Here is a 27,494-nt window from a genome sequence, read left to right as displayed (position 1 = left end):
ATGTTTTTTGTGTCGTTACTGCCTACAGGGTATGTTAAGTCAACAAAGAAAAACGCATTAATATAATGGATTTTCATTGAAATGTGTTAAGCCCCGCGCAGATTTAGGATGCCTGAATGTTAATTCGTCATGGCAATTAGCAGCAATTCGTAAACATGACCAGTGCGTGACTTCTGCTCACCATTTGCTGTTCTTCATATAATCCTCGAATCGTCCTGCTGGAAATTTCAAATTGATATACATTTATATAATGTCTGTAGCTGTTGGCTTGTTGTTATTGCTGCTCGTTTCTTGGTTGCTCTTTAAAGTCTGTCGCTTGGTTGGGGTCACGGCTTATAGGGCATGTCCAATCTCTTTAGCTGACCTTTTTTTTTTATTTCTAAGCACTAAGCCGCTTAGCTTTTGTTATAGTTATGCCTGGAGCAGAGCGAACCGTTCGGCCCAAATATTTAGTTAACTGAACGCATTTCAGCAGCTTACGATGTGGTCAATGAAACATGTTAAATTGAAAATGTATTTTGTAATGATTGCGGTGTCGAAAACCCCAAACCCCAAACCCACAACCCCACACCCAAAACCCCAAAAACCCACTTATAAAATTGATGCGCAATTCAGTTTGATGGTTGATAATTTGATTCGATTGCACATCGTTTGGTAGGCCGAATTTAAAAATCGAAAGTTCTGTGAACAAAATGCATATTTATTTTAGTTATTAAATAGTTGGTGTACAGTTAATAATTGAACGTGTCAATTATTTATCGCAAAGCTTATTTATTTTTGTTGCACATTTATTAACGTGTCGAGTGTTTGTGGTTGACTATTGAATTCTATTTGACAATCAATTCAATACAAATTCAATAAGCGCTATTAAGCTGAAGCATTAAAATTAGGCATAATTTAATTTCACCTGCACACATTCAATTGTATGCACGTAATTGTTTGGCTAAAATTTGGCTTACACAGGTATACATAGTAGTTTTATATACACAGATAATACGACTGTTACTATTTGTATTAAAAATTGTTTCATTTTTTTTTTAGTTTTTTCTTTCATTTGTTTTCCAATTAAATTTGTTTTGATTTAACACTTATTTGACTTGAACATCACAAACAGTTTTAGCTTAATGAAATACGATATTCGATTTGTTTTTTATTTAAAATTCTCTTAATGCTCGTTTACGGGGCAGGGAGACACTGGGTATATTAGGTTTTTTTTTTTTATCAAAAGTTCGCCCATCGTAGGCAAGTAAAAACATTGTAGAATTCGAATCAGTTAAGATGGATACAGATTATAAATAACACTTTCTCTGGGACACGCAAACTGAGAGATGTTTTTTCTGTACGAACGAGTATTCTGCAGTCTATGTCGCCCGACTGCTAGATGCTTGTTTTCAGTTTCGATGAGATTCTCTCCTTCGTTTCGTATTTGCTTAGTTCGTTAGTTTACCTAAGTGGATGCAGCTCGTGCATCTCGTTCCAGCAGTGTTGTGTCATCATGCGTCGCCTAGTCGAGGTGCCCGTGTTGCGGCAATACTCGGAAACTGTCAAAGACAAAAACGAAAGGAAAACCAAGTGAAAAACCTGTGCTAAACAGTTGAAAATAGTGCGAGCGTAAGTCTCGACGTTTTTAAATGCGAGTGCTGTGAGGGGAAAATCTCATTAAATGAGAACTCTGCTGCTGCCAGTCAAGCGCAGTTAAAAAACTTTATTGACGTAATATATAACGTGTGTGTACGCAAATGTGTGGGTGGGTGTGGTTTCGTTGTGTCTGTGTGTGCTTACAGGTGATTGCGTGTGCCACATGTAGCTGGTTGCTGTGAATTATAAACTTTCTAATTATGCTGCCTTCACTCAGAAATATTTGAAATGTATTTAAACATTTAGCAACTCTTGCTCGTATCCGAGAATATGAAGATTTCCCTTCAGAATTCCCGTCAAGTTTTCATTTATATTTATTTACTTTTCATAAAATGGGCTATTATTCAATTATCTGGTTGTCTATTTCTTTTGCATACTTTTTGATGAACTTGGACCCGAGTTTCGACCTTTTTCTCTGCACTTTTAATTTACATTCACGGTCGTTATTTACCTGCCGCGATTCCAATTTATACTTGTATTTGCATTAGCTCAGAATTAAGCTACAAAAATTTTTTTTTTTCGTTTTTTAAATTATAGCCCAATTCTGGAGACCCTTTATGGCGGATTTGCCGCTGTCAGCGCAGAGCAGACGTAGTGCTGCAAATTTTGACGTTTATACTACAGCAGATCTTGAGGTCTTTGTACATAAAGTATAGTATACAACTGCGCGCTATTTGACCAGCATTGTTTGCATAGCAATGGAAATCTCATTAAGAGAAATCTTCCACATAAAAACATTTATCAATAATCAAAAGTTCTGGCTAAACTCTTACTATTTATGTCTATATTGATTTATTGTTATACATAAATCATATGTCCAACATTAAAATACTTTTAGGTTAAAGGCTCTTGCTATGCATCAGTTTTAACTATCTTTTCTTGAGACTTTATCGTCAAGTTTTATAACTGCTTTTGTTTTCGCCAACTTTCTTCAAGTATCTCATTTGTTGTGCTTTGGCGCATAAACGCGCTCATCAATTTTTAATAAATTGAAAAATTTTTGAACTCATGTGAAAAAATTTGATAGGCTGTCAACAAAATTTGCAAAAGTTTTTCTTTTTTTTTGTTTGGTGTTGTTGACAATGTAATTTTTTGTGTTTTTTGTTTTTTGTTTGGGCATATTGAATTTCTAGACAATCTCTGCCAATCAATCATGCACACGCTAGCCCGCATACACATACATACGTAGATAAACATATAAATACACACACCCATTCACACTCATTCTGGCATCTGGTAAGCAACTGATGAAAATTGTTGGTCTGGGCGTGTTATTGTTTGATTATAAATAATATATATATATGTATGTATATGTATATTAACATATTATATTTTTTAATACACTCTTTTAGTCTGGTAAAAAAAAAGCGTCCTATGCAAAGAATTTCACGCTGTTGCGTCTGAAGTTCAAAACAAAACCAGTACATAAAATGAAAATTGTCACCAGCAAATAATTTTCTACGATGAATAAAAGAGAAAGGAAAAAGGAACGGTGCTGAGCATGTCGGAGTTTGCCTGCCTTTGCCTTTGCTTGATTTTAATTAATTTATTATAAAGCCAATTATAAATTGTCGGGAATTTTAAAGAGTTGAAAAGAGAGAAGCCCCCCAGATGCTAATATCGTAAATCGTAGTGCATAAATCAAGCTCGCCCTTTCTCTTTCAATGCTCTTCTGTCTTCGTCTTTATAGTAGTATATATATATATTTTTTTAGATTAATGATGACGCTGGCCTTTAGGTGTCCGCCTGACTATCTGTGCTGTTTTCTCTGAATTATATAGTTAAATAACAATGGAATCCAAATTGTTGGCCATTACATAAAATTCAAAGAGGAAGCATCTCAATGAAAGCCCCAAGTGAAATGTGAGATGTGCGTCAGAGCTGCCACGACCGCCAGTCGCCTAGGCTTAATTTATAAGTAGAGAGCTACAGCTATATATAGTGTATATATATATCTGTGTATATACAGGATCTGCGTATCTGCACGTTTTCCTTCTGCTTTTCTTTATTATTATTATCAGCTCGAATGGTTAAGTCAAGCGGCCGGGTGTTGCACTGATTGACTTGACTGTCAGCCATATTGCCACCAGGATCCGTGTATCACTGAGTGCTCCCAAGGCGCTGGCAATATTCAATGAGCAGTCCAAACAGACAACAAGTAGAAAAGCTCGAGGGCAGAAGTGCTCGACTAGCAGATACCTGCAAAGTCGTGCAAAGCAGGGGAATTGACTGAAGGCATCTAAAACAGCAATTTCTTAAATGGCATGACTAATGTCATTAATATCGAACTAGAATAGAGATTATTATTTAAGAGCAGAAAAGTAGTAGTAAAGTAAAAGTGATATACAAGCAGCTCTGATCTTAGGATATAGACATCAGCTATCTAGGTTAATTTTCTTTAAATTTCCCTTATCCACTTTTGCCTGCCACATCATCATTCAGAAAAATAACATACTCTGTCCATTTTAGGGTATGAAAAACATAATGAGCAAGCTCTGTTTTCCATGCCAGAGTTCGCGTATTGTATGCAGCGCACGTAACACACATGGCGTATGAGCTATATACATTTAACAATAGAGTCTGCCTACGGGTGTGTGTGTGTGCGTATGTTCGTGTTTTTCTGTGTGTGTGTGTGTGCGCGTGTTTCTCTGTGAATGTGTCAGTGTTTGAAACTGTAACGAATACTGTTGGCCAATCAAAGTCGTGATTAACTACAGCCGCATGATTGAAATTGTACCGTTCGGCAAACACTTATTAAATTGGCGAGCACGCGTTCCTTTGTGCGAAAGCAAATTGAAACGCTGTGCAGGATATGCAAAAATTGTCTGAAGTTTAGTTGGGCAGTGATAGGGGCAGATGCAATTAGTGTGATAGTGAATCTGTAGCTGTATTATGTAATCTGTTTCAATGCTAATGCCTTTAAGCGTAAGCGTTAAATCAGTTAGTAAGTTTTTCAATTAGCGCGAGTCGAGAAAGTCCTGCATATAACGCTTGAATGGCGCCTAAGCAAATTTCATTACATTAAACCAGAATGTAGCTAAGAGCTGCTCAAATGAGAATTGGCTAAAAATATATTTCTAGGCTCGTATTTCTTGGAATTCAGATGCCTAAATTGAGTCTCATTAAATGCTGCGATTCTAGGAGACCCTATTGGCCTTTGAAACTCATTAAGCTGACATTTTGATGCACCTGTCTAATCAGCTTTCAATTAAACACGTTGCGACGCTGTCTTGGCTTGGCCAAATCACATCACAAATTTTAAATCAATATTTGTTTTATAATTGCCAAGTGCTAACAACGAGCTGTCTGTCTATGCTTGATTCTGCAGTGCGATATTTACTCACAGCTGAGTTGGTTACTGTTTAAACACTTGTTATTGACGTGCGCAAAAAAAAAAAAAAAGAAAAAAAAAAAACGAGTAAAGCTTTATTGCAGCAGCGTGACTGAAGTCCTGAAGCTAGGACGAGTACACGCAAATATAAAATATGAATGTGTGTTGGGAGAGTGTGGGTGTGTGCATGTAAATAAAATAGGCTGAAGCACGATTTTTAAAACGTTCTGTTGGTCGTGCGACAATGGAAACGCTAATTACATTTGATGTAGCCGCATTCCCAACTGTTGTTCCACCTGCTCAGGTGCTGCCGCTGCTGCTGCTCTGGCAAGCGGATGAGGCTGTCAATATTTGTGTGTAACATACAAAAAACCTTTTGACTGTGCTGATCCTTTTAACCTTGGCAACTTGACTTGCTCTCAACTGTTTTTGCCCGCTTGGATTGTCGGCTTCTGTCGTTTTATTTAATTTCATTTGATTTCATTTAAAATTGTGCATTTAGCCACAAATGCTTAAGCCTCCGCCACTTGATTTGCTCATACTTTATTTTCTGATTTAACCGGCTTATACTATACATTTTTAATGCAATAATCCGCGAAGTTGTCTTTATTATTACGCCTTGGAGCGCAATTTGTTACTGCCTCGAATTCGAGCATAAATAAATAATGTACTTTGAACAGGTAAATCTTAAAAAGCAAATTGAATTATAGCATTTGCGGGGCTTAGTTATTTGCATAAGACTTTAAAATTGGCTGGAAATAATTTTGATGATGGATTTGACATTTGTACTTATAATAAATTACACCAACTTGACCCTCATCATTGTTAGCTTCTTTTATCTTCTCTGTGTGTGTCTGTGTGTGTGTGTGTTTGTTATTCTAAACTATAAGAAACAATAACAAAGCTGATATAAACAAAACAGACATCGTTGACCTTTGCGTCGTTCCTCCCGATTTGATATACTACTTTTAATAATTTATCATTTTGATTGAAGTCTCTCAATGGCGTTTCACTATCTGCTGCGTAGTTGACTTCCTTTAAAGCTCTTCTTCTTTGGCAAGAGTTAAAGCTCCTTTTCTAGATTAGCATAAAATTTTGCTGAAGTTTTTCTAGGAATTCCTTCTTTCACGAAAATGGGGATAATCAGCGCATAATATTTATGTGACAGTGGGAGGGTAACATGATTCAATAATATACATATATTTATGTATTCTTAATCAAAGCGTAGGTTTGAGTTGGATTAGTCATGTAGGCCTGTCCGTCTTTCTGTTTACATCATAATCATTGTCCCATTATGTTATTGTGATGATAAACAAGTTGCTGATGATAATGTGATAATAATGACACTGTATATGGTAATAGTAAAATTTATGATAATGAACGAATCGATTATAATGATGATAATTAGATTTCCTACTGATATTGGGGTTCTACTACTGAAACTGTTAGTACTATTCCCACTTTTGCTTTTATTCAAACTTCCGTTTCCGTTTTTATTCATACTTCTTCATTTAGTCCTACTACTACTTCAACTAGTACTAACTTCTACTACTATTTCTTCATTTAGTTTTACTACTAGTACAATTACTACCAACTTCTACTACTATTTCTTCATTTAGCTCTACTAATATTTCAACTAGACCAACTTCTACTACTACTTCTATGTTTAGTACTAATACTTCTAGTTTATTTAGAATTCAGTCCTACTACAACTTTTTTGTTTAGTTATAATTAATACTATTTTTACTACAACTTATATTTATATACTTCTACACAATTCGTATCGTAATTGTATTGAGTTTAGCTAAGTTCCATATACCCCAACGAATGTACAGTTTGTTCCCTTTCCCACATCGAACAAGTTGATTTTCCAAAAATAAGTGAGCTGACTGAATTTTAGGCACTGGTTGCATCCCGTGGAGATTTGCCATTGCTCTTTTGCATTTATTTGCATGTATGAGTAATAAAATTTTCATTTCTTTGAATTTACTTAAGCGAGACGCTTGAGCACTTGCTTAAGTATTTGGCAGCGTGTACATTCAGGTGCACCTACCTGTCACTTGAGTGATGCCCTCGCGTTGAGCCGACGAGACGCGACGGAAAATGCTGAGCACCGCTTTGCTGTAATATATAGCAAGAGAAAAGATAATTACGGTTAAGAGCTTTTCAAGCCAATCTTCTGTGCAAAATGCAAATAACGAAACCGTAAAATAAACAAGGCAAATTATATTTTCCTTTTTTTTTTTTTACACATATGTACACCATATGCACATGCAAACAGACACACAGGCTTCAATGTAAAGTACTTAAGCCCCTGTGTTGGAAGTACTTACCGAAAATTTTGTCCGCTCACGCAATAAAGTACGAAATTGATGCCAAAATTCGTAATGAAAAACGCATTGAAGATGTACTGCAAAACGATTGTTGAATTTTGTGTTTTATCCGTTTGTGTCTGGCAGGAAAAGAGAAAGAGGGAAATAGAAGTATATCTAAATATGTATGTGTGTGTTTATATAAAATATAATTTAATTTATGCTGCCATCTGTGGTATGCTTATGTGTAAGCTGCTCTTTGAACTATTTGTGTCATAACTTTGTAATTAATATTTCTTTGGAGAATCGACTCGTATTGCATGCCTCAGTATGGTCTATTAACCTGTTGAGCTTATTTCGACATTTCCAGTTGGTTGCGTATTTTGTTGCTGGCAAACCCTTTCGCTCAATTAATTTGATGTCGCAATCAATATTCAATGCTTGTCGTGCGTGTTGAAACAATTTGCAATTCATTCATTCAATCGCCTGCTGTCGATAGCTAAGGGCAAATTTACATGAAAAATGAAAAGCTACTTTTCCGTTCGGGCATTTCGACACGTCTCGTGAAATAACAATTTTCACAGTCTCTGAATTTATTCATGCGAATTATTATATCTGATTTGAGTATGTGCAATTATGTTCATATATGTATATACATATATATAGCAGTGAAAAATCATATCCAGTATACCAATTTCCTGTGGAAAATATAATCCGTTAAAGCGTTATTTATATAATTAAATGCTGCAGTGTTGTCAAGAATCTGCTGTCATTCAGTTAATTCTTTTTATTTTATTTTATTTAATTTTGTTGCTTTTTTTACAAGCCAAAAGTGTCAAAAGTACACAAACTAATTAAAGCATAATTTTATGGCAAAGACAGAGCCAGGCATAATCATACTCCAAGCACTTAGCATTGTCGTGCGCCGCTGCGTAAACCCCTTCGTTTGAAAACATTCAAGCATGTCAGTTTATATACTTAAGCGTAGCTGACATTTAATCAACTCAGCTAAATTTGTTTTTTTTTTTTTTTTTTTTTTTTTTTCGGCATTCTAGGAAATTTATTATGAATAGAAAATATCATATAAAATAAACAGGCGCTAATCGTGAAATGCGTGACTGGGAGATACCCTGATTAATATTTAACGACTCTAGCTTTAAAGTAGTAGGGAGTTTTGATTTTACAACTCAAGTTCGGTATATTTCATAAAACAAAAAATTGTTATATTGTATACAAGTTTTATTTTTTATCTGACGGAGACTAAATTTTCTCATTTTAGCAAAATTATTATACCATTAATTAACATTTTCAATGGGTATACACAAATAGAAGTTTATGAACTTATTTTATGACTGACTTTAGCTCATTAACTAAACATTATTTGCCATTATGTGTGGCCATTTCTTTTCATCTACGCATTAAATATAAAATATATATATTACATGATTGTAAAATACAATTACCCACCTCAAAACAATCTGCTTCCAAAAACATCAAGCTTTAGCTATCTTAACTAAACAGCAAAAAAATAGCATGAAATGAATCTTATTTTTCTGGCCTTGGTCTCCATAGTGCTATAGTATAAATCTAGCGTGAGGGCTGCTGTTACGTAAAGGACACAATTAATTAGCAGTTGTGGTTGCCGCAATCATAAAACTTTCTTTATGCAATGGGAGCAGCTGGTGTGATTTTATATGCAGACATTTCATTGTTTATATATATAATATATGGTATATATATATAGCTTTATTTAGCCTGTTATACTCATGCTTGATCAACTTTAATTAAGTCTTAATAATCATACGCGTGTAGCGATGGTTTTTGAAGTTAAACTCTGCGCGGCACACGCGGCGTATACGTAATCAAAGAGCCTTTGAGACATTTTCGAAGTTTGCATATTAATAAGGACTGACCTGGTGCGGCAGTGTTTTGATAGCTCGGAGCGTTTGTGTTGGGAGTCCTATTGGCTGGGTAATAACCCAGCTATGCTTGGCACATAATTATAAACTCACCTCCCAATAGGTCTCGATGCGCAGCAAGCAGCTCGGCAAGTTGAGGCAGACAAAAACCGTGGAGACGACAAGCAACATTTTGGTTACCTTCAACTGGGATGAGTTCTGCACCTTGCGACGTCCTGCAAGATCAAGTCAAAGTGTCGCATTAGTTATATGATATGATGAAATGCGTAAATTACTTGGCATTTATTTAAGTCCAACTTTTTTGCCCAGCAAGTCGCAATGCAACTCTTAAGTAGTTGGCATTTTCACGCTGCTTCTCAAGCGTGATTAATTGTGGTAAATTTGTGCTTGGCAAAGTTAATAAAGTTTGCCAACAAGTTGACTGCAGCTGTGCAGGAGTCTGTCAATGTGTGTGTGTGTGTGTGTGTTTGTGATGCTGCCTTGTGCTTATAAATAAGCAGCTTATGTGTGGTCTTGTCAACCAAATGCAACCAAACTTGTCGTTACCCACCTGATGGTTTCGGTGTTATCTCGCAATGATGTTGGGGCCTGACTTCCTGTCGTTGTTGCTGCTGCTGCTGCTGTTCGGTTTGCCTTGATACACTGTGCTGTCCACTCGGGTGTATGCCCGTTGACTTTTGACGCTTCAACGATGCTGCACTGCGATAACTGGAAGCTGCATGCGCTGGCATATTTGTCATCTGAGGTTTCCTGCAGGGTTGCGTGTAACAAAAGGAAAACATACTTGATTAGATTAAAATTGGACTTTTGTACTGATAAATATAATAATATTTGTTATTGATGTGGTCGGCATTCTTGCGAAATTGGAATCATATATCATAAACATCAAATGCAACGGCAATGCCAACTCACATCTTGTGCATTGTGAGTGTGCGTCGAACGGTAGCAAATTTCCAAACGGTGCAGCCCGTGCAGGTGTTCAGCACGGTGATGGTTGTAAAGGGCACCGCATAGACAACAATCGAGTCCCAGTAGTTGAATAAAGCCAGTTGCTCCTGTAATAAAATCCAAATTTCGTTAGAAATACGCATGCCATTTCTGTGTGTGTGTGTGTGTCTGTGTGTGTGGGTGAGTGTATGTGTGTGTGTTTGTGGCCCTAATCAAATTCGGATTGTGGCGCGGGTTGACGAGGCGTATGCGTAATGTAATTGCAGCTGTGCGACTGTGCTGGCAAATCGAATTGCATTGGCTTAAAAACAATTAAAAACTGCACCAAACTGAATGAAAACTTGAACATTTTTTAGTTTTTTAGTTAGTTTTTCGAAAGTATTTGTGAGTTTTCCAGAGAAAAAGTAAATTAAAATTGTTAAAAAGCTGAGAAAAAAAAAATAATAATAATTGAACTTTTCAATTGGAATTTCTGGCTAAATTGTTCCCTTTTCAGAAATTTAATATAAGGTCAACAGAAGTGCCATTTTTTTTTTATATTTTTTATATTTTTTTATTTTTTAATATTTAGTCATTTTCGAAATTATTTTTGGACCTTTCCTTCTATTTAGAGCATCTTAATCTGAGCTCTTAATCAACTTGTTCCTTCTTAATCTGCCATTTATTTTTAATACCTCTTCAAACAGATGAAGAGCCCTTTCCCGGAAAATTTTAATTGTATGCTGTTTAATTTAATTGCTTTCTGGGTTGCCTTTAAGCCGACAAAAAAAAAAAAAAAAATGTAAAGCAATAAAAATAAATATGGTTAATTAACTGAATTAATTAAAATAAGTGTATCGGCTGCTACAGTCATCAGAATTAAATTATTTACCAGCCTTAAAAATGCCAGAATGTTTTTTAATAAACACTAACACAATTGTACGCAATTAACACTCGGATGTAATTAATGAATATATATTGGACGGAAATTGAGTGCTGAATGCTTCAGGTAATAGAATCAGCTTGCAAATCTTGCCAAAGGGCCGTAATGAGCCAATGTAAGATAATATTCTTGGATTCCTTTGTGTAAGCCATTGTAATTATGTATGACCTTAGGACATGCAGCTATTTTTAGTGATGGATAGAGCACGATACGGTTCGAAATGCAATTAGTTAAAGTAATTTTCCTGAGCCTTTTTCAATTTTTGGGCAAATTCAGCAATTGCTTTTGGCTTGAATGGATCAAAAGCATAATAACTCTTCAATTTCCAATCAATTCTCAGTGTTGATGTTGTTGTTTTTTGTTTTTTTTTTTTTTTTTGTGGCATATGCTGTAAATTCCTTTGGAATATCCTTTTACAAGTTTTTGTATTAATTTTCCAATTTGGATGGAGCTAAGACAGTCGTAGCATTGGTTGATTTGTCTGTTGCATTGGCCTTGATTTGATGGACGGGCTGGGCCCACTCAGAGAGTGTCGGAGCTAGCTTTCAATTGGATTTCTTTTCCGTATACATGGCTTACATATTTATTCTATCAAAGATGTTGCAGTTGACCAGCTGCTGCTGGAAATTGTCAACAATTGTGCTTTACACATTGACAAGACGCAATTTTAAACTAAGCCATGTGATTGTTGACTGTGTGGCCTTGCAGCAGCTTGATTGATTTAAAGCCAGTGGGATTAAATATGTATATCTCTCTTTATATATTATATAGCTAACATGCCTCTGCAAAATATGACTGTGATTATGACAACATCGAATTGCTTTCAATGTGCACAACTTCTTGACCAAGAATCGCCCTAGGCGTGTCGTATTAATAGGCTAAATAAAATAGAAAATTTAATTGATTCGCATGACAAGAGAGCTTGACTGGCTAGAATAAACATTTTGCCCAGTGAGATAGGAATTCCCTTGCTCAAAACTTTATATTTTCGGACTCTGCTTGCTGCCTTAATGTCCCACGCACTTTTCAAATATGTGGGCCTAATTACAGCTCGTTATGTTTCGTTCTGGAACATATTTCTTGGGCCATTTGCTAATGCAGACTATTTATACATTCTTGTAATGTACTTACTAACAATTACCTCTAATTTAATTCATTTATGGGCGAGTCTGGGCCAGCGCCTGTGCTCTGGCCGGCACATGGCTAAAATTCCTGTGCAATTTGTGCAGATTCAGTGAATAAGTAACTTAAGCAGGAGTAAGAGGAGCAGCAACAGCAGCTGCTTTTAATGCGGGCATAGATACAGACCATGCCAGACGAGAAATGAAAAGTGTTTTTGATTTTTTTTTTTTTTTTTTTTTTGCGCCCGACCAGAAATCTATGCTCACTTTTCTATATTTTTGGAAATGCCCACGTTCAGCCATCGATCTACCAAGTTTTCAACATAGTCAAGCGAGACGTTCAAAAGGACAAGGATATGTCCACATCACTCATACGACACGTTCGCCAAGCAACGGCAGCAGCAAGTGGCGGGTTTGTGCTTTCATTTTCATTTTATTTTCTCTTTTATTTTGGCGTTACTGATTGGATTTGAATGCCTGAAATGTATATACATATACATATACATATATATATATATAGATACAACGTATTGTTCTTGACAATGCGACAATTTCGGGACACTTTATCATTTTGATAGGCGCGGCTTTGTTGCCAACTTTACGGCTCAGTTGTTCCTGAGTCCAATTTGGCTAATAGCGACGATCGCTGCTCCTGCTACTGTTTGTTTCATGCCGCTTTTGAAGGTAGACATTTCGTTCGGTTTGTTTGACTTGCACTGTCTGAAAATTAGCATCGAATTTCAGGGTCTGTACCCTGGCCATCGGAGTGGCCTATACAATATCCAATATATGTACATATATAAACTATGTTTTGTAAATAGAAATTTGAGATTTAACGAATTGCCTAGGGAATGGCGAGCGCCATTCAGTGCCAGCTACCTACCACTACCACTACCTCTTTTGTGTGTGTGGGTGAGTGAAGTTGTTTTTTTATATTTTTTGGTGTGCGTGTTTGACAATCGGACACACCTATAGCTAGCCCAAGGGCTCAAGCTTGTTTAGCAATTGTTTGACTTTCTTCTTTTGCGTTGTGGTTAAAAAAGAACTTGTTTGCCTTAGTTTTAGCTGCGGTTTGTCTTACGACGCGTTTGTATACCCTGTAGGGGATAGGCCAGTGGAGTGAGTAGCTTAAGGGTGAGTAACTCTCAAGGGTGAGTGAAAGGATACTTTTAATGAAGTGGCTTATTCTGAGAATAGTCTAAGCAGTACATTAGTTTTATGTATGTATGTGGATGGCAAAGGCTTGAGTTTTATTTAAACCTTTCCTAGGTATTTCATATTCGTAGCCAACTTATTTGAGGCTTGATCCCAGTCCGTTGGCCTTTGATGGCATGCTGCTGCGCTGTGGGCCACATTTGTGCCTCTAATTTGTTGTCTTTCTTAATAAATTGTCAATTTGTGCCTAACTCACTCGGCAGTTGGCTAAATAAACTGTGCGTTTGATTAATTGGTAACGTTTACGAAGTGCCATTATTGTTATTTTCCTTTTTTTTTTTGTATTTTGGTTTTTTTCCTCTTGTGTGACCGCAACAACTTGACGCACTTGGGCTGACTCTTAACATGTTCCGTTTTTTCCCCAAACTTAAAGATATGAGCTTTAGTTGGTTGCCCATTCAACTGCGCCACTATTAATTTAAGAGCCTGACAGTCAGTGCTCAGCGGACAAAGAGTTTTTTCGATTCGATTTAACATATTAAGCGATAAGAGTCTTATCAGCAGCTGTAAAAAAAGGCAGTAGAGAACAGAAATGTTTTCGACAGGAAATGAAATGAAAGGAGAGAGAAATATCGGACAAGTGCTTGACGATTCGTTTATTTGCTGAAGCTGTTGCTTAAATTGATTCTGAAATCCTATGAGCTACACGGAATGTTAAGCAGAGGGTAGCAATTCGAGTGTAAACTATATACATTTGATATGAATATTAGGAAACTAGAATATTTCATAAAAATTTCCGCTACTTTTGACAGACAGTAAATGCTACCTAAATTTGAATTTCAATATATCATTGATAATCACATTAATTAGGCTGGGCCATGCATGAAGTGTTTCCTTATTTTTATATTTCTTCAAATTTTGTTTTATTTTTTCGCTTTGATTTATGAGCAATGTGCGAAATCGTATAAATTCTATAGACTGAAGCTGCATAACAAAGAACAAACAAAGTCAAGCATTTTGAATATGTGATGCGCGCATATGGTGAATTCAGAGAATTTACGATAGGATGTGCCGTAGTCTGTGCTTTTGTGGCAACCTTTTGTTGGTCGTTCACTTGCAACATTCTTGGCACTAGTCGCTGCCAGTTGCCAATGGCAACCCACTAAAAGCGTTCAGAGACCAGTATCTGGAATTACAAATATGCAATAGAAAGGCTTTTCATGTTTGATATGGATATGAATGTGGGATGCATGAATGTGTGAATGAATGAGTGAGTGCGTGAATTCAATTGACAATCATAGGCCTGGTGTGGTAAACTGTCGTAATTTGTCGCAGTTGTAGTTGTAGTGTGAAAGTATTACTCACGTTGTAAGAGGTGTTCAGATCGCATATGGTATCATTCAATTTGGGACTGTAGACAGGCTTGGCAATCAATATATATGGCACACAGTGCACACATCCAGCTAAAGTGAGGCCAAATAGAACGATTTTGGCGCGACGAACGGTGCACATAATTTGACGCTTTAACGGATACATGACCGCTATGAAACGCTCCACGGTGAAGGCAACAACAAACCACACTGAACAGAAGCTGGCCAAATAGCTGAAGAACGTGAAGAACTGGCAGAAATAATTCTTATTATAGATGTTCACGTTGAGAAAGTTGAGCCACTGCATGAATAGGCCGCACAGGAAACAGGTATCGCTGATGGCCAATGCGGCCAAATAGAAGCTCGACGATAATTTGCGTAGCTTGGTCATGAAGAAGACAAAGACGGAGAGTATGTTGCCAATGCTGCCCGTGCAGCAGATGATGGGCACGTAATATCTATTCACAATATCGCCAATGAGGTACGCGATTCGCAGCATTTCCTCATCCTCGACGGACATAAAGTCCATGTCCATGTCGCCGCTGGCATTTCTGCTGTCATCTGCCGTAGCAGCGTAGTCGAACAACGTTTCATTCAATGTGGATGCTGTTGATATGTCCTGGCTTACGTTCGACACGGCTGTCTCGTAAGGATTAGCCATAATTGCGCTTGAGCTGTGTTCGCTGCAAAGTCAATGGTGGGTGTGCATTAGTCACACTATTTTCCCAGCCCCTTCACGATGCGACTTTACTGTATTTTCAATTCCTTCTTAGCAGCTGCAACTATTTTTAGTTGTTGTTAGTATTTAATTTCCCTTTTACTACACGGCACAGTGAAACCAAAACAGATGCAAATTTAATAAGACTCAACTTTCTGCTGGACTGGAGATAAATAAAAATTCCAACGAACTTCAAGTAATGAACTACTGCGACCACAGTTTCCGTGTATTATCTAGCTAAAAACTTTTCTGCTCTGCAGCAAACTTGAGGCAAATAAAATAATAAGCTTTACAGATGCTAAGAAGAAAGATTATATACCCTGCATAAACATAAATATAAATAAAAATAGAAAATGTACTTGCTTATTGCACTGAGCATTAGATGCTTATATATAAACTTATATTCTAGTTAATATTACTATCTATCTATCGATTCTATCTATTCTGCTTGTTATATTGAAAAGAGATTAGTATTCGAGAATTAATTGAAAAATGACTTTTATCTATTTCAAAAGGTGTCAAATATGCCCTGAAGACTAAAAAATATGATTTCACATTGAAAAGGGGTTCAGGTTCATAAAAATGAATATCTTATATATGAACTCCACTTCCTGTTCATTGTCTTGGCTATGACATTTCTAACCTTTTGCCATGACCTATGTTCTATAGTTAGCCTAGGCAGTCCCTTATGCATGTACTATATAGACTACTGAATATAAAGTTCATTTCACTTTATATTTCGTAACAAAGCGCAATAGCATGTTGTTGAATGTAAAAGTTTTTAAGTTTGAGCACTTTTAACAGAATTTTTTCGCATCTTCAAGTTCTGTAAAAGTTTCTTATTTATTTTGTCTCAAAAAAATATAGTTGAGCCTATTTAATTTTCTGCTTTTTGCACGCGCCGTCAAATACGAAATAAATTTTGTTCATTTCAAGTTTTAGGAAGTGCTATGCTATTATCAGTAAAAAATTATTATATCAAAGTTCTTTTTTTCCAATGGTTTCTTAACTTTTTAACGTTTGATTTTAACTTTTATTTTTTTTGTGTAATTTTTTTCTTAATTTGATTTTGTTCGAGGAACTTTTTCACACGCTCTGAAATCGGACAAGTGTTCAAGGAAGTTTTAGATTCTTAATAAAAGTTTGACAAACTTTCCGCTTGGCTCTAAAGTTCTTTTTTGTGTGCTCTTTTCTTGCGCTATTTATTAGTCTATTAATTGTTCAATGGGGCTCGCTGAGTTTTACCGACGGCGCTTTTTATTACGTTGCTGGGTTCAATGAATTCTGATTCGCTGACAGGGCATCCGGCCTGCAGGACAATACGCGCGCAACTAAGCCGAGACAATGGTCGAGACGAGCTTATAAGCAATTCGGTTCATTTCGCCGCCATTGGAAGGCGCGAAAAATGCCGGAAAGCTTTTCGCCTCCAATTTCGAGTCGGCGCACTGCCAAATGTCGCCATTTCATTCATAGAATCAACAGGTGACAAGGTCACGGGCTAGAGGTGGCCCAACAAGTGGGCCGCCAACTGATTTCTAGGTTCAGAAAGAGAGGGAGGGAGAGTGGTGCAGCTATTGTTGTCAACAGGAGTTGCAATTGTGTTAGTGGCTTTTAGTTATTGTCTGCTGTGAGCTGGCACAGATTGAACCAAACATAAACACCGACTTCGCAGCTTTCCAGTGCCGGCTTTAAGCTTTCTAACAACTGGAAAACCGCAAGTCTTGGAGTTGCCTAAGCGATGCCCTCGCCGGATGCATTCAGTTGTTGCCGAGCATTCAGCTGCGGCAGAACCAACAAATGGCCGGAAGTAATATATGGGGTTGGATTTTCATTTTACGAATATGTTTCATATGATGGTTCTTAAGTGTTCTACATTCACTAGACTTTCACTTTCACTTTCACTTTTTCTTGTTGTTCGCTTTCAGAAGATGATAAAGTTGGCACGCTGGATGAGCTGCTGAGTAATGCCTATTGTCGTTCGCAGCGTTTCCTCTCCAAGCAGCTGGCGCACTTGCGACCCGAGCTCACCATGTCCATATTTTCGGGTGAGTTACGACGACTGGCAACTTGTTAGACACCAGCAGACAGCAGTTGATTTCCTCTTTTTATGTGTCTTTGCAGAGATAACACATCGTTTTCAGAGCGCCCGTGAAGATGTGCGTGCCTTGCTGCTGCAGTGTCTGCTGCCCTGGCTGCAGAACATGGAACTGGTTGCAACGAGTGTGCCGCCTGCGACGCCCCTTTCCTATATTATGGTAGGCGTGCCTGTAAAGTCTCTTGTCTGTTGTGCTTTATCTATTGCTATGCTTCATTTGCAGTATTTCCCCGACTCGGGCACACGCGGACGTCGTGAGGGCACCGGCTCAACGGAGGCCACAGAAATGATTTTGAATAATCTATTTTATATAACTGCCAAGGTGAGTAGACTTAACATTTATATTAATGCACTACTTAACTGTCTCTCTCTCTCCCTCTCTCTTTGTCTGTTGTCTTGACTGTGTATAGTTTTCGGATGCTCATCCGCGCGATATTGAGGAGCTGTGGGGCACCTTGTGTCAGTTCTGGCCCAACAATCTAAAGGTCATCCTGCGCTATTTGGTCATTATGAGTGGCATGGCACCCACCGAGCTGTTGCCTTATGTAAGTGGCATGCATTTTGGTCACGTTTTCGGCAACTAACTTATGTATTTTCAGGCTAAGCGCGTGGCTCTCTATTTGGCACGCAGCTGTCCGGATCGCTTGCTTGATGAGCTAATGGCCGAGCTGCAGACAGTGGAGACTCTCAACTGCCTTATCGAGCGCACTGAAACACCGCCCTTCTACAGGCTGACCAGCATGCGAAAGGCTTCCAGTCATAGCGCCGATGGTGAGTTGCAGCTGAAATCTAATTTTCGCAGCTTAATTGAGACTTTGCTCTTTGATTGCCAGGACAACCTGTGGGCGGCATTAACGATTCGCGCACTCAGGACCTGACCGTGGAGAAGGGCACCATACACACCAAGCGGCACAGCGGCGAGGATCCCATTAAAATTGGGTTTGTTATATTTAACTAAAATGCAAAAGTAACTTGAAACTAATTAGTTTATTTCGGCACTTTTAGCACCTGCAAATCGGACAGCGGCATACGCGCCTATACACAGGCAGCCGCGGCTGCGGCTGCCGCTGCTGTTACACCCATTACCGGAGGCAGTCGGCCGCCTCGGGGTGCTGATAAAATACGTGCTGCCTCGGGTCCGTCCATACTGCCGCGACCCGAGGACATACTAATCAATGATCCGGAGCTGCGGCAGGAAGAGAATGTGGAGCTACGCAATACAGCGGAGGCGCCGGCCAATCTACATCCCCATCCGCTGCCCATGCCCGAATATGGCGGTTACTTTGCACCACTTACCGAATTTTTACCCGATGTCAGTTTACCTATCAGCGGATTCCATCGGTGAGTGAAAAGCAAATTATCACCGTTTAGTGACTCCACAGGGAAATATAGAAGAGTACAAATTTTGTTTGCTTTTATGAATGCTCTTTTATTATTTTCAAAGACTCACACATTATTCGTAATAAATTCCCGTGTTAGATTGTATCCAATCTAAGTGGGAGGTAACACGGGTAAAGCCAGCTGGTTTTCCGAACGTGCAGCCATCAGCCGAACCGAATGATGTTATGCCCACCAAAACGGGCTCGTCATGGGCTACCAGTGGGCCGCCGGTGTCACCCCTACATGTGGACTTTCCGCCTGTGCTTCTGGCACACACTACGTTCGGTGGCAGAACGCCATAGCTCTCATGGCACTCGTTATTAGTCATGATTTGTAGATCGACACACTGCAGCCTATCGGCAGTTTGACCATTGGCCAGTTCTCCCCAGCCACAGGCAACTGCCCACCAGTTCTCAAAGCGTTCGTTCTTTTGACTAAGTCTTGGCAGATTTATCTTGTTTACGGTTGCTGAGAATTCCACGTAGGGAATGCGAATCAGTCCGATGTCATAGCCCATGGACGGCCAGTTCTCGGGACGAATGAAATCATATTCGTAAACTTTAAAATGATATTGACCATTGCCTCGGGAAATGGCACCAAGATGAGCCTCCACAACGTCCGTGCTCAGGCACTGGGCGGCAGTCAGCACATAAGAACTAGAGATGATTACGCCACTGCAAATTCCGACTTGAGTTCCGTCGTAGTTTTCCAATAGCAGGCTGACAATGTAGGGCGCTTTTCCTTGGTAGGCTGCATAGCCATTGGCAATAATGTTGCTGGGATTATGCTCCTCATCCGTTGAGGTCGTTCGATTGCCAAGAGCAGTGGTGCAGGCCAAAGCCAGCAAAAGAATTTGAGCGAAAACTTTCATACTTAATTTGAATGTAAAAATACTTGCAGCTACGATCTTATATAGGAAACTCTACCTACTAATTACACCAGTTGCTTAACTTGGTCTGGTGATAGCAAGTGATAATTGTAATAAAGAAAGGTAATTGAAGATAGTTGTAGATAGCTAATGGCTTAAGACATTATTCATTCAAATGGATAGTTCGCGTCTATGGTTACTGTTACTAGAATTGGTTTGGATTACTATTCAGATTTCTTAACTGTCTACACAAGCTTAATAAATATTCTTCTTCAAATTAATTATCCATAGGAGTAATTTTATATAGAATGCAGGTTTATTAGACTTTTACTTTAGCCCAAGAAGCTTCTTTGTTTAGTAGTACGCGATGCCAGAATTTTGACGTATCCAGTCCAAGTGAGCGGTCACGCGAGTAAACCCAGCTGGGTGTCCGACTGTGCAGCCAGCTGCCGAACCAAATGATGTTATGCCCACCAAAATAGGGTTATCGTGTGTCACCAATGGGCCACCAGAGTCACCTCCGCAGGTGGATTTTCCACCAGGTGTTTTCACACACAATATGCCATTGGGCAGATTGCCATAGCTCCTAGAGCACTCTTTGTTGCTCATGATTTGTAGATCGACGCACTGCAGCCAATCAGCCAGTTTTCCATTTGCCTGCCCTCCCCAACCACACGCAACTGTCCACCAGTTCTCAAAGAGCTCTTTCTGTTGATTGAATTTGGGTAGATTGACCTTGTTCACCCTTGAGGTAAAGTCAACGTGCGGAGTGCGAATCAGGCCAATGTCATTGCCATTGGTATTGGGCCAGAGATGGTGACGAATGAAGTTGTTCTTCCGCACACTGTGATAGTATTGGCCATTGCCACGCCAATTGGAGCCATAATGAATGTCCACATAGTCCGTGGTTAGGCAATGAGCGGCAGTCAGAACCCAGGTGTTGCCGATGATGGTGCCGCCGCCTATTGCAACACTATTGCTGTTGTCAGTTCTTATCAGCAGACTGACGATGTAGGGAGCTTTGCCTTCGTAGGCTGCATAGCCATTGGTAATGATATTGCTGGGATCATGATCGTCTGGTGAGGGCGTGATCTTGGTCTGATTGTCTTCCGCGGAGGCGACGGCAAAGGCCAAGGAAATTATTACCAGAAGAACTTTCATGCTTAACTAGAAAGTGAATATAACGTCTACTGCTCCGATCTTTTATAGCTAGATGCAGAAAGTAATTACACTTTTCTTTCCTAAGAACTATGAACGATAAGAGAAAGAAGTGGTTGACATGGAAGATAATGATTGAGTATTAATGAGCTAAGACATTAGGTAGTATTTGACTCTTAAGTGGAAATATAATATTTCAGATCTTTATGATGCTCCAGTTCTTTAATTTTTAACACAAGCTAGAGACAACATTAAGAAGTCATAAATACTGAAATGCGATTATGTTTTATTTAATGATAGCTAATATAAGTTTATATATGTATGCATTACAAGATATTAGATTGTTATATATGCAAATTGGAGTTGATTAGTAAGCGATTCCGGAGTGTTCACGTATCCAGTCCAAGTGAGCGGTCACGCGGGTAAAACCAGCTGGGTGTCCGACTGTGCAGCCCTCTGCCGAACCAAAAGATGTTACGCCCACTAGAATGGGATTATCGTGCGTCACCAACGGGCCACCGGAGTCGCCACCGCAGGTGGATTTTCCATCAGGTGTGCCCACACACAGTATGCCGTTTGGTAGATTGCCATAGGTCTTTGAGCACTCGTTGTTGCTCATGATTTGTAGATCGACACACTGCAGCCAGTCAGCCAATTGTCCATTGGCCTGTCCTCCCCAGCCACAAGCTACTGCCCACCAGTTCTCGAAGAGTTCGTTCTGTTGACTGAAACTGGGCAGGTTGACCTTGTTGACTGTTGGCGTAAAGTCAACGTGCGGAGTGCGAATCAGGCCAATGTCATTGCCATTGGTATCGGGCCAGAGATGGTGGCGAATGAAGTTCTCCTTTCGAACACTGTGATGATACTGGCCATTGACTCGCCAAGTGGAGCCATAATGAATGTCCACATAGTCCGTGGTTAGACAATGAGCTGCTGTCAGGACCCAAGTGTTGCCGATGATGATGCCACTGCCTATTGCAGCACTATTGCTGTTATCAGTTCTGATCAGCAGACTGACGATGTAAGGTGCCTTGCCCTCGGGGGCAGGATAGCCATTGGTAATAAAAGTACCGACGGGCAGATCCTCTAGTGAGATCTTTGTCGTGGTCTGATTGTTGTTTGCAAAAGCAGCGGCAAAAACCAATGAAAGCAGTAACACGAGAGCTGTCATACTTGAGTAGAATGTGATTGATCGTTAGCAGCTACGATCTTATATAGTCTGTGTCAGGAATTAACTACGTCATCGTTTAGAATTGTCTGATGATAATATATATTATGATAAAAGAAATAAGCTATTGAAATACAAGATAATGGTTCACTGTTTATCAGTTAAGCTTAAGACATATCTACAAACTATGTTTGTATAGAATCCACCTTTATTAGTTTTACACTTTGTCTATGTGATGATGTTTAGTTTCTTAGTAAGGAACTCCAGACAGAGCTTTTTCGTATCCAGTCCAAGTGAGCCGTAATTCTAGTGAAACCAGCTGGGTCATCATACATGCAGCCAGCTCCAGAGAAAAATGATGCTATACCAAACAAGGTGCGATCAGAGTGTGTAACCAAGGGGCCATCGGAGTCACCGCCACAAGTGGATTTTCCGCTTATCGATCTTCCACATAACGAGCCATTTGTTAAGAAAACCCCCGAAGCATTAAATTATACTGATTCACCCATATTTAGAATTGGTATAATAACATGCTATATACCTCTTTGCGTATATTCTTTAGGCATTTTTAATTAATTTATACTAGATTACAATGACAGTTTAAAAAATCTGTTACCATATTTATTACTCTTTATTCTATTATTATTTTAATAATCACAAAGATAATGCAATTGATTGCAGTAAGTAATTTTTATTAAATCAAATTTTCTTCAATTATGATTGTGCTTGCGAATAGTTATAAGGATTTAGTACGAGATGTCAGTGTGCTGACGTATCCAAGCTAGAAAACTCGTAACACGAGTGAAGCCAGCCGGATGTCCAGCTGTGCAGCCTCTGGAAGAAACGAACTGACTAACGCCAATCAGAATAGTATTGTCCTGTGTGACAAGCGGTCCGCCCGAGTCGCCAGAGCAAATGGATCTGCCGCCTGGAGTGCTTATGCAGAGGATTTGGCTGTTGATTGAGCCAGCCGCATAGACTCTGGCACATTGCTGGTTCGATATAACAGTCGCATCGATGCATTGCAGTTGGTCGGGTGTCCTGTTGGAGGTGGTTATACCCCAGCCGCACGCCGTTGTCCGTTTATTGACATAGAGTTCACCAGAGTTGCTCGCACTGGGTAGTTTGACCAGGTTGATGCGATCGGTGAAGGCCACGTGTGGAGTGCGTATCAATGCTATGTCATGAGTGCGATGGTTAATGATATTTTCCGCGTTCACAGTGTGTATCACTGTGCCCTGGGCACGACGATTTGAGCCGTAGTAAATGGTCACCGTGCTGAATCCCTTTGAGCAATGTGAAGCGGTTAGGACCCAAGTATTTCCAATTATTGAGCCGCCACACCATGCGCCTGAATTTCTTTTACTGAATAGCAGACCCACAATATACGGGGCTTTGCCCTCTGGTGCTATATAGCCATTCGTGATGATGTTTTGAGGCTCCAGTTCAAGGAGCGGCTCTGACACTGGCTCCACATCAAGTCTTAAGTCATCATATACTTCCTCAACGGCAGCCAAGCTGCTTGCTAGAGCAAGGGTAAAGAGCAGAAATATTATCACCACCTTCATTCTGAATGAAAGTAGTGAGAGCTGGAGTTGGAGCTTATATAGTAAACTGACCCACTTTTTAGGTAAAGCCCCTTGGCAAGATATACTAATTAGCATGATTCATTCGCGAGGTAAACAAAATAAGTTTTAACAAATAATGTGTTCGAGCATTAGGCTAAGCATTTCCAAATTGAAGATCCTCAGCAATATCAAGAGTACAAAGTTGTTCTTAAAAGTTTTTTTTTTTTGGTTCCACAAAATCTTAGAGAACGTTTTGCTCTATAATAATCTCCATATCTTTTCTCTTGCAGCTGTAATGTGGCTGTCATGCTGCTCACAGACATTGTGGTGGATGGCATTCCAGGCATCGATTGGACGCTTCATTTGCCACTGATGCTGCACATCTTGTTCTTGGGCCTTGATCACACCCGCGTCATTGTGCGCCAGCATTGCAAGCAGCTCTGTGTCAATTTGCTGATTGTCCTGGCTGAGCACAATGATCATCTGACGGTCGCTCGCATTCTGCTCAACAGTGAGACGAGCAAGCTGGATTTGGGCCTGACTGTGCCCGCTCTGCCCGTGATTGACAATAACTTTACGGAGCTGCACCAGCAATTCGATAGCTATCTGCTGCACGTAAGCCCCCAGGCGGCTGCCTATGCACTGCAGCATAATCTCTCGAGCTCGACGATCATTGCGTCGCACTCGACCAACCAGCAGACGCTGCCGCAGACGCCGCAGAATCAGCAGCAGCCGCCACCAGTGCAGGGCGCAGGGGCAAGTGCCACGCCAGCAGCTTTGACTGCTACGCCCGCTGCGCTGCAAATCAATCCGAATAATACGGAAAACTCGGAGGTGCCGGATGAGCACGCCCCTCCCCAGCCGGGTCCCAGCATGCCCATAGCGCATGTTATCAAGAGTTTGATCAAGTTCCTAGCTCAGGACACCAGCCAGCCGCTGTGGAACTACGAGGATATCACAGCTAAGGTGTGGTCGGTGAAGTCAGCGGAGCAGCTGAGCTGTTTCCTGAAGCACATGGTCAAGGTGTTTGCCGATAGCTATCCACAGGCGCGCATTGCCGAGCGATGGGCGCAGACGGCTTTACAACTGGGCTTGTCCTGCTCCTTGCGTCACTACGCCGGGCGTTGCCTCCAAATCTTTCGCGCCCTCAATGTGCCCATCAATTCACGCATGCTCTCGGACATACTGTCCCGTCTGGTGGAGACTGTAGCGGAGCAGGGCGAGGATATGCAGGGCTACGTAACGGAGCTGCTGCTGACGCTGGAAGCTGCTGTCGACAGCTTGGACTCTGACTTCCGGCCGCTTGATGTCATGAAGGACATTTTCAAGAGCACGCCCAATTTGAACAACAAGGACGGCGGGCCCAACTCTATACTGCCTGGCAAGAAGTCGCCGTCGGGCATGACACCGCAATCCTCCAACTACTCCATACCCAGTCATGGACGCAGCACCAGCTACTCGGTGTCCTATTGCGGCCGCAAGGCCAACAACTCGCCCTGCGACAAGCAGGTGGAGCTGAGGAATCGCGCCTCAGGCATCGAGCTGGAGCGCAGTGTTGTCTGCAAGTTTGGCGTGGGTGGCGTTGGCTCCGCCTTGTCTCGCTCACGTAGCGCACAGAGCCTGAAGATGCTAGGCGATACGGCCACGCAGGATGACAAGATGACCATATTGGCGCAGCTATTCTGGCTATCGGTTTCACTGCTCGAGTCGGACTATGAGCACGAGTTCTTGCTGGCATTGCGTCTGCTAACCCGCGTACTGCATCGCCTGCCGCTGGATCGACCCGATGCGCGGGACAAAGTCGAGAAGCTGCAGCAGCAGCTCAAATGGACTGCATACCCCGGCGTGCATGCGCTGCTATTGAAGGTGAGCCAATGACGACTGATCACAGACAGCGCAAGCCGGTAAACAACTTTTCTCTATTTTTCCATCAGGGCTGCACCCACAGTGCCACCTATGAGCCAACAATCACGCTGCTGTCCCAGTTCGCACCGCTGCTCAGCCTGCCAGTCTGTGATCCCACACAGAGCTGCGCTTTTCCCATGAACGTGATTGCGCTGCTGCCGTATATGCTGCTCCACTATGAGGATGCCAATGAGATTTGTATACGCAGCGCTGAGAATATTGCACACGTGTCCACGGAGCTGGGCGCCAAGCTGGAGAATCTGGGCACAGTGATGACCTTGTACAGTCGCAAAACGTTCTGCAAGGAATCATTCCAGTGGACCAAGTGTGTGGTCAAGTACTTGCACGACACATACGCTCACATGGGCCTCCACATGCTGGCCTTCCTCATCGAGGTACTGGAGAAGGGACCTCAACAGGTCCAAGTGCCGGTCCTCAATGTCATTCACTGCATGTTACACTATGTGGATCTATCGGCGCCACAGGCACAGAATATCAATGCGGACTTGCTGCGTGCCATAGGCAAATATTTGGATGTGAGTTTATCAGATAGATGTTTGGATTTGCGCTAACTCTACTATTACTTTGCAGACTGTGAACTGGAAGGATTCTTTGAAGATCTTAAAGCTCATCGTTACACGCAGCTCGTCGCTACAAGTGGTGCCGCCCAGCGATGGCAGCAGCGCCGGCTTATCGTTCTCCTTCTATGGCGCATATCCGGACTCGGATATGTTCTGTAAAAAGGAACTGGCCGGCCGCACCATGGAGTTCACCTTCGACGTGTCGCAAACTCCGCTGATCGGACGTCGCATCTTGCTCAAAACCGAGGAACCCACATCGGGCTCTGCAGCATCCGCCACGGGCAGCTCGTCGCTAAACTCCACACTGACCAATGCCACCACCGTGACAGTTGCGCCTGCACAGCAGGCGGGTGCACAGCTGCAACAACAGCGCGCTCATGGGAATGTATCTGCCATTGGCGCCTCTGCCGCCGCTGCCCAACAGCACCAGCAACAGCAGCACGGCATTGGCCTTGGCAGTGTTGTTGGCACACCCAACTCACCCAGGCGCAGTGCCAGCCTTTCGCCGGCGGATACCGTGCCACTGAGCGGTTGGAAGCGTCCTTGGATGTCGCAGTGCCGGGTGCGCGAGTGCCTGGTCAATCTGTTGACCACCTGTGGACAGCGGGTCGGCTTGCCCAAGTCGCCATCGGTAAGTTTCTGGCCACACGGGGTTCGAAAGGGGGTTTCCAGCTTGTACATTAGCCAGGTGCATGCTTTGAGCTCCCCTAGCGCTAGCTTTTTCAGCTCCTGCTTTCTAATATGGCCATCATCTCTACCAAATTATTTATTTCTGATTCTTTTTCTTTCATGTAACAAACAAAAATATAAACTAAATTATAAATCAATGTTGATATAAACCAATTCCAATATCAAACCAAATCTAACACGCCATTATATCATCATTAACAACCCGAACCAAACCTAATTATAGGACGATTTTCTAAACTCTATTTGCTCAAAGGTAAAAGAACATGTTTCTAAATGTCACGTGTAGCTTTTTCTTTGTTTACGTAATTTGTTTTGGCTCGTTTCATTTCACGTGTACCTTTATGCATTGCTCATCCGTTTCATTCCACACATTTCGTACACATGCTGAAGGCGTGTTCTCAGTCTGGGACATCTCTTTTGGGCATCGCTAGTTCTCTTTTGTTTCATTTGCATTTTTCTTTCGTTCCGCACTCTTCTTGCATGCGTCTCTGTTTTATTTCAAACGGTTTGTTTCGTTTTTCTTTGTTTAAATACGTTCAGTCTCTGAGCACATCGCTACTAACAGGATCGATTGCGACCAGACAAAGCGTAAGCTTTCCACTCTTTTCTTACTTAATGTTTGATATATCTACTTGAGTGTTTATACT

The 27,494-nt window shown here is 40.8% G+C and overlaps 6 protein-coding genes across 19 annotated transcripts in view; 1 reads left to right on the top strand and 5 right to left on the bottom strand.

Annotated features, from left to right (window-relative positions):
* LOC6582285 (protein furry) overlaps window positions 1-27,494 on the top strand; it is a 51,129-nt gene that overhangs the window by 21,432 nt on the left and 2,203 nt on the right. For 3 of the 7 annotated variants that reach the window (XM_032730856.2, XM_032730860.2, XM_032730857.2), the window contains 11 exons: window positions 17,360-17,479; window positions 17,556-17,689; window positions 17,753-17,851; window positions 17,940-18,074; window positions 18,129-18,300; window positions 18,363-18,468; window positions 18,535-18,870; window positions 23,962-25,537; window positions 25,606-26,112; window positions 26,168-26,788; window positions 27,071-27,100. In XM_032730856.2, coding sequence (XP_032586747.1) covers window positions 17,360-17,479; window positions 17,556-17,689; window positions 17,753-17,851; window positions 17,940-18,074; window positions 18,129-18,300; window positions 18,363-18,468; window positions 18,535-18,870; window positions 23,962-25,537; window positions 25,606-26,112; window positions 26,168-26,788; window positions 27,071-27,100 — 3,836 coding nt within the window. The remainder of the gene's footprint in view (window positions 1-17,359; window positions 17,480-17,555; window positions 17,690-17,752; window positions 17,852-17,939; window positions 18,075-18,128; window positions 18,301-18,362; window positions 18,469-18,534; window positions 18,871-23,961; window positions 25,538-25,605; window positions 26,113-26,167; window positions 26,789-27,070; window positions 27,101-27,494) is intronic. The other 4 variants (XM_032730858.2, XM_032730861.2, XM_002007952.4 and 1 more) reach the window with 2 other exon arrangements.
* LOC6582290 (galanin-like G-protein coupled receptor npr-9) lies at window positions 1,063-16,776 on the bottom strand. 8 transcript variants are annotated; one of them, XM_044009788.1, is made up of 8 exons: window positions 16,680-16,776; window positions 14,712-15,399; window positions 10,113-10,255; window positions 9,751-9,950; window positions 9,294-9,415; window positions 7,303-7,421; window positions 7,023-7,090; window positions 1,063-1,541 (listed from the first exon to the last, which is right to left on the bottom strand). In XM_044009788.1, the coding sequence occupies exons 2-8, from the start codon at window positions 15,375-15,377 to the stop codon at window positions 1,444-1,446; spliced, it is 1,416 nt and encodes a 471-aa protein (XP_043865723.1). In that variant the 5' UTR covers window positions 15,378-15,399; window positions 16,680-16,776; the 3' UTR covers window positions 1,063-1,443. The 8 variants fall into 8 exon arrangements, with proteins under 8 accessions (XP_043865723.1, XP_043865721.1, XP_043865725.1 ...); XM_044009786.1 differs by having other exon boundaries at window positions 14,712-15,498; window positions 16,680-16,773; XM_044009790.1 differs by having other exon boundaries at window positions 14,712-15,498; window positions 16,699-16,767.
* LOC6582289 (serine protease 1) lies at window positions 18,926-19,795 on the bottom strand. Its single transcript, XM_002007956.4, has one exon. The coding sequence runs from the start codon at window positions 19,778-19,780 to the stop codon at window positions 18,983-18,985; it is 798 nt and encodes a 265-aa protein (XP_002007992.1). The 5' UTR covers window positions 19,781-19,795; the 3' UTR covers window positions 18,926-18,982.
* On the bottom strand, window positions 20,072-20,953 carry LOC6582288 (serine protease 1). The gene has a single exon (XM_002007955.3). It carries the CDS (start codon window positions 20,936-20,938, stop codon window positions 20,132-20,134), a length of 807 nt encoding a protein of 268 aa, XP_002007991.1. The 5' UTR covers window positions 20,939-20,953; the 3' UTR covers window positions 20,072-20,131.
* On the bottom strand, window positions 21,291-22,675 carry LOC6582287 (serine protease 1). The gene has a single exon (XM_002007954.4). The coding sequence runs from the start codon at window positions 22,104-22,106 to the stop codon at window positions 21,303-21,305; it is 804 nt and encodes a 267-aa protein (XP_002007990.1). The 5' UTR covers window positions 22,107-22,675; the 3' UTR covers window positions 21,291-21,302.
* Window positions 22,775-23,686, bottom strand: LOC6582286 (serine protease 1). Its single transcript, XM_002007953.4, has one exon. The coding sequence runs from the start codon at window positions 23,669-23,671 to the stop codon at window positions 22,850-22,852; it is 822 nt and encodes a 273-aa protein (XP_002007989.2). The 5' UTR covers window positions 23,672-23,686; the 3' UTR covers window positions 22,775-22,849.

This window comes from Drosophila mojavensis, unplaced genomic scaffold (assembly GCF_018153725.1).
Source record: "Drosophila mojavensis isolate 15081-1352.22 unplaced genomic scaffold, ASM1815372v1 contig_74, whole genome shotgun sequence".
Taxonomy (NCBI): Eukaryota; Metazoa; Arthropoda; class Insecta; order Diptera; family Drosophilidae; genus Drosophila; species Drosophila mojavensis.
The sequence above is the reverse complement of the archived record's forward strand: the minus strand, read 5'-3'. Positions and strand labels throughout refer to the sequence as shown.

What these genes read in the sequence shown, in the direction of transcription:
- LOC6582290 (XM_044009788.1), bottom strand. Translation starts at nt 15,377, where the DNA reads ATGGCTAATCCTTACGAGACAGCCGTGTCGAACGTAAGCCAGGACATA. An exon ending in ACACTCACAATGCACAAGAT is followed by an intron (nt 9,951 to 10,112) that starts GTGAGTTGGCAT and finishes GCAACCCTGCAG; the next exon opens with GAAACCTCAGATGACAAATA. An exon ending in GCATCGAGACCTATTGGGAG is followed by an intron (nt 7,422 to 9,293) that starts GTGAGTTTATAA and finishes TTTTCCTGCCAG; the next exon opens with ACACAAACGGATAAAACACA.
- LOC6582288 (XM_002007955.3), bottom strand. Translation starts at nt 20,938, where the DNA reads ATGAAAGTTCTTCTGGTAATAATTTCCTTGGCCTTTGCCGTCGCCTCC.
- LOC6582286 (XM_002007953.4), bottom strand. Translation starts at nt 23,671, where the DNA reads ATGAAGGTGGTGATAATATTTCTGCTCTTTACCCTTGCTCTAGCAAGC.
- LOC6582289 (XM_002007956.4), bottom strand. Translation starts at nt 19,780, where the DNA reads ATGAAAGTTTTCGCTCAAATTCTTTTGCTGGCTTTGGCCTGCACCACT.
- LOC6582287 (XM_002007954.4), bottom strand. Translation starts at nt 22,106, where the DNA reads ATGACAGCTCTCGTGTTACTGCTTTCATTGGTTTTTGCCGCTGCTTTT.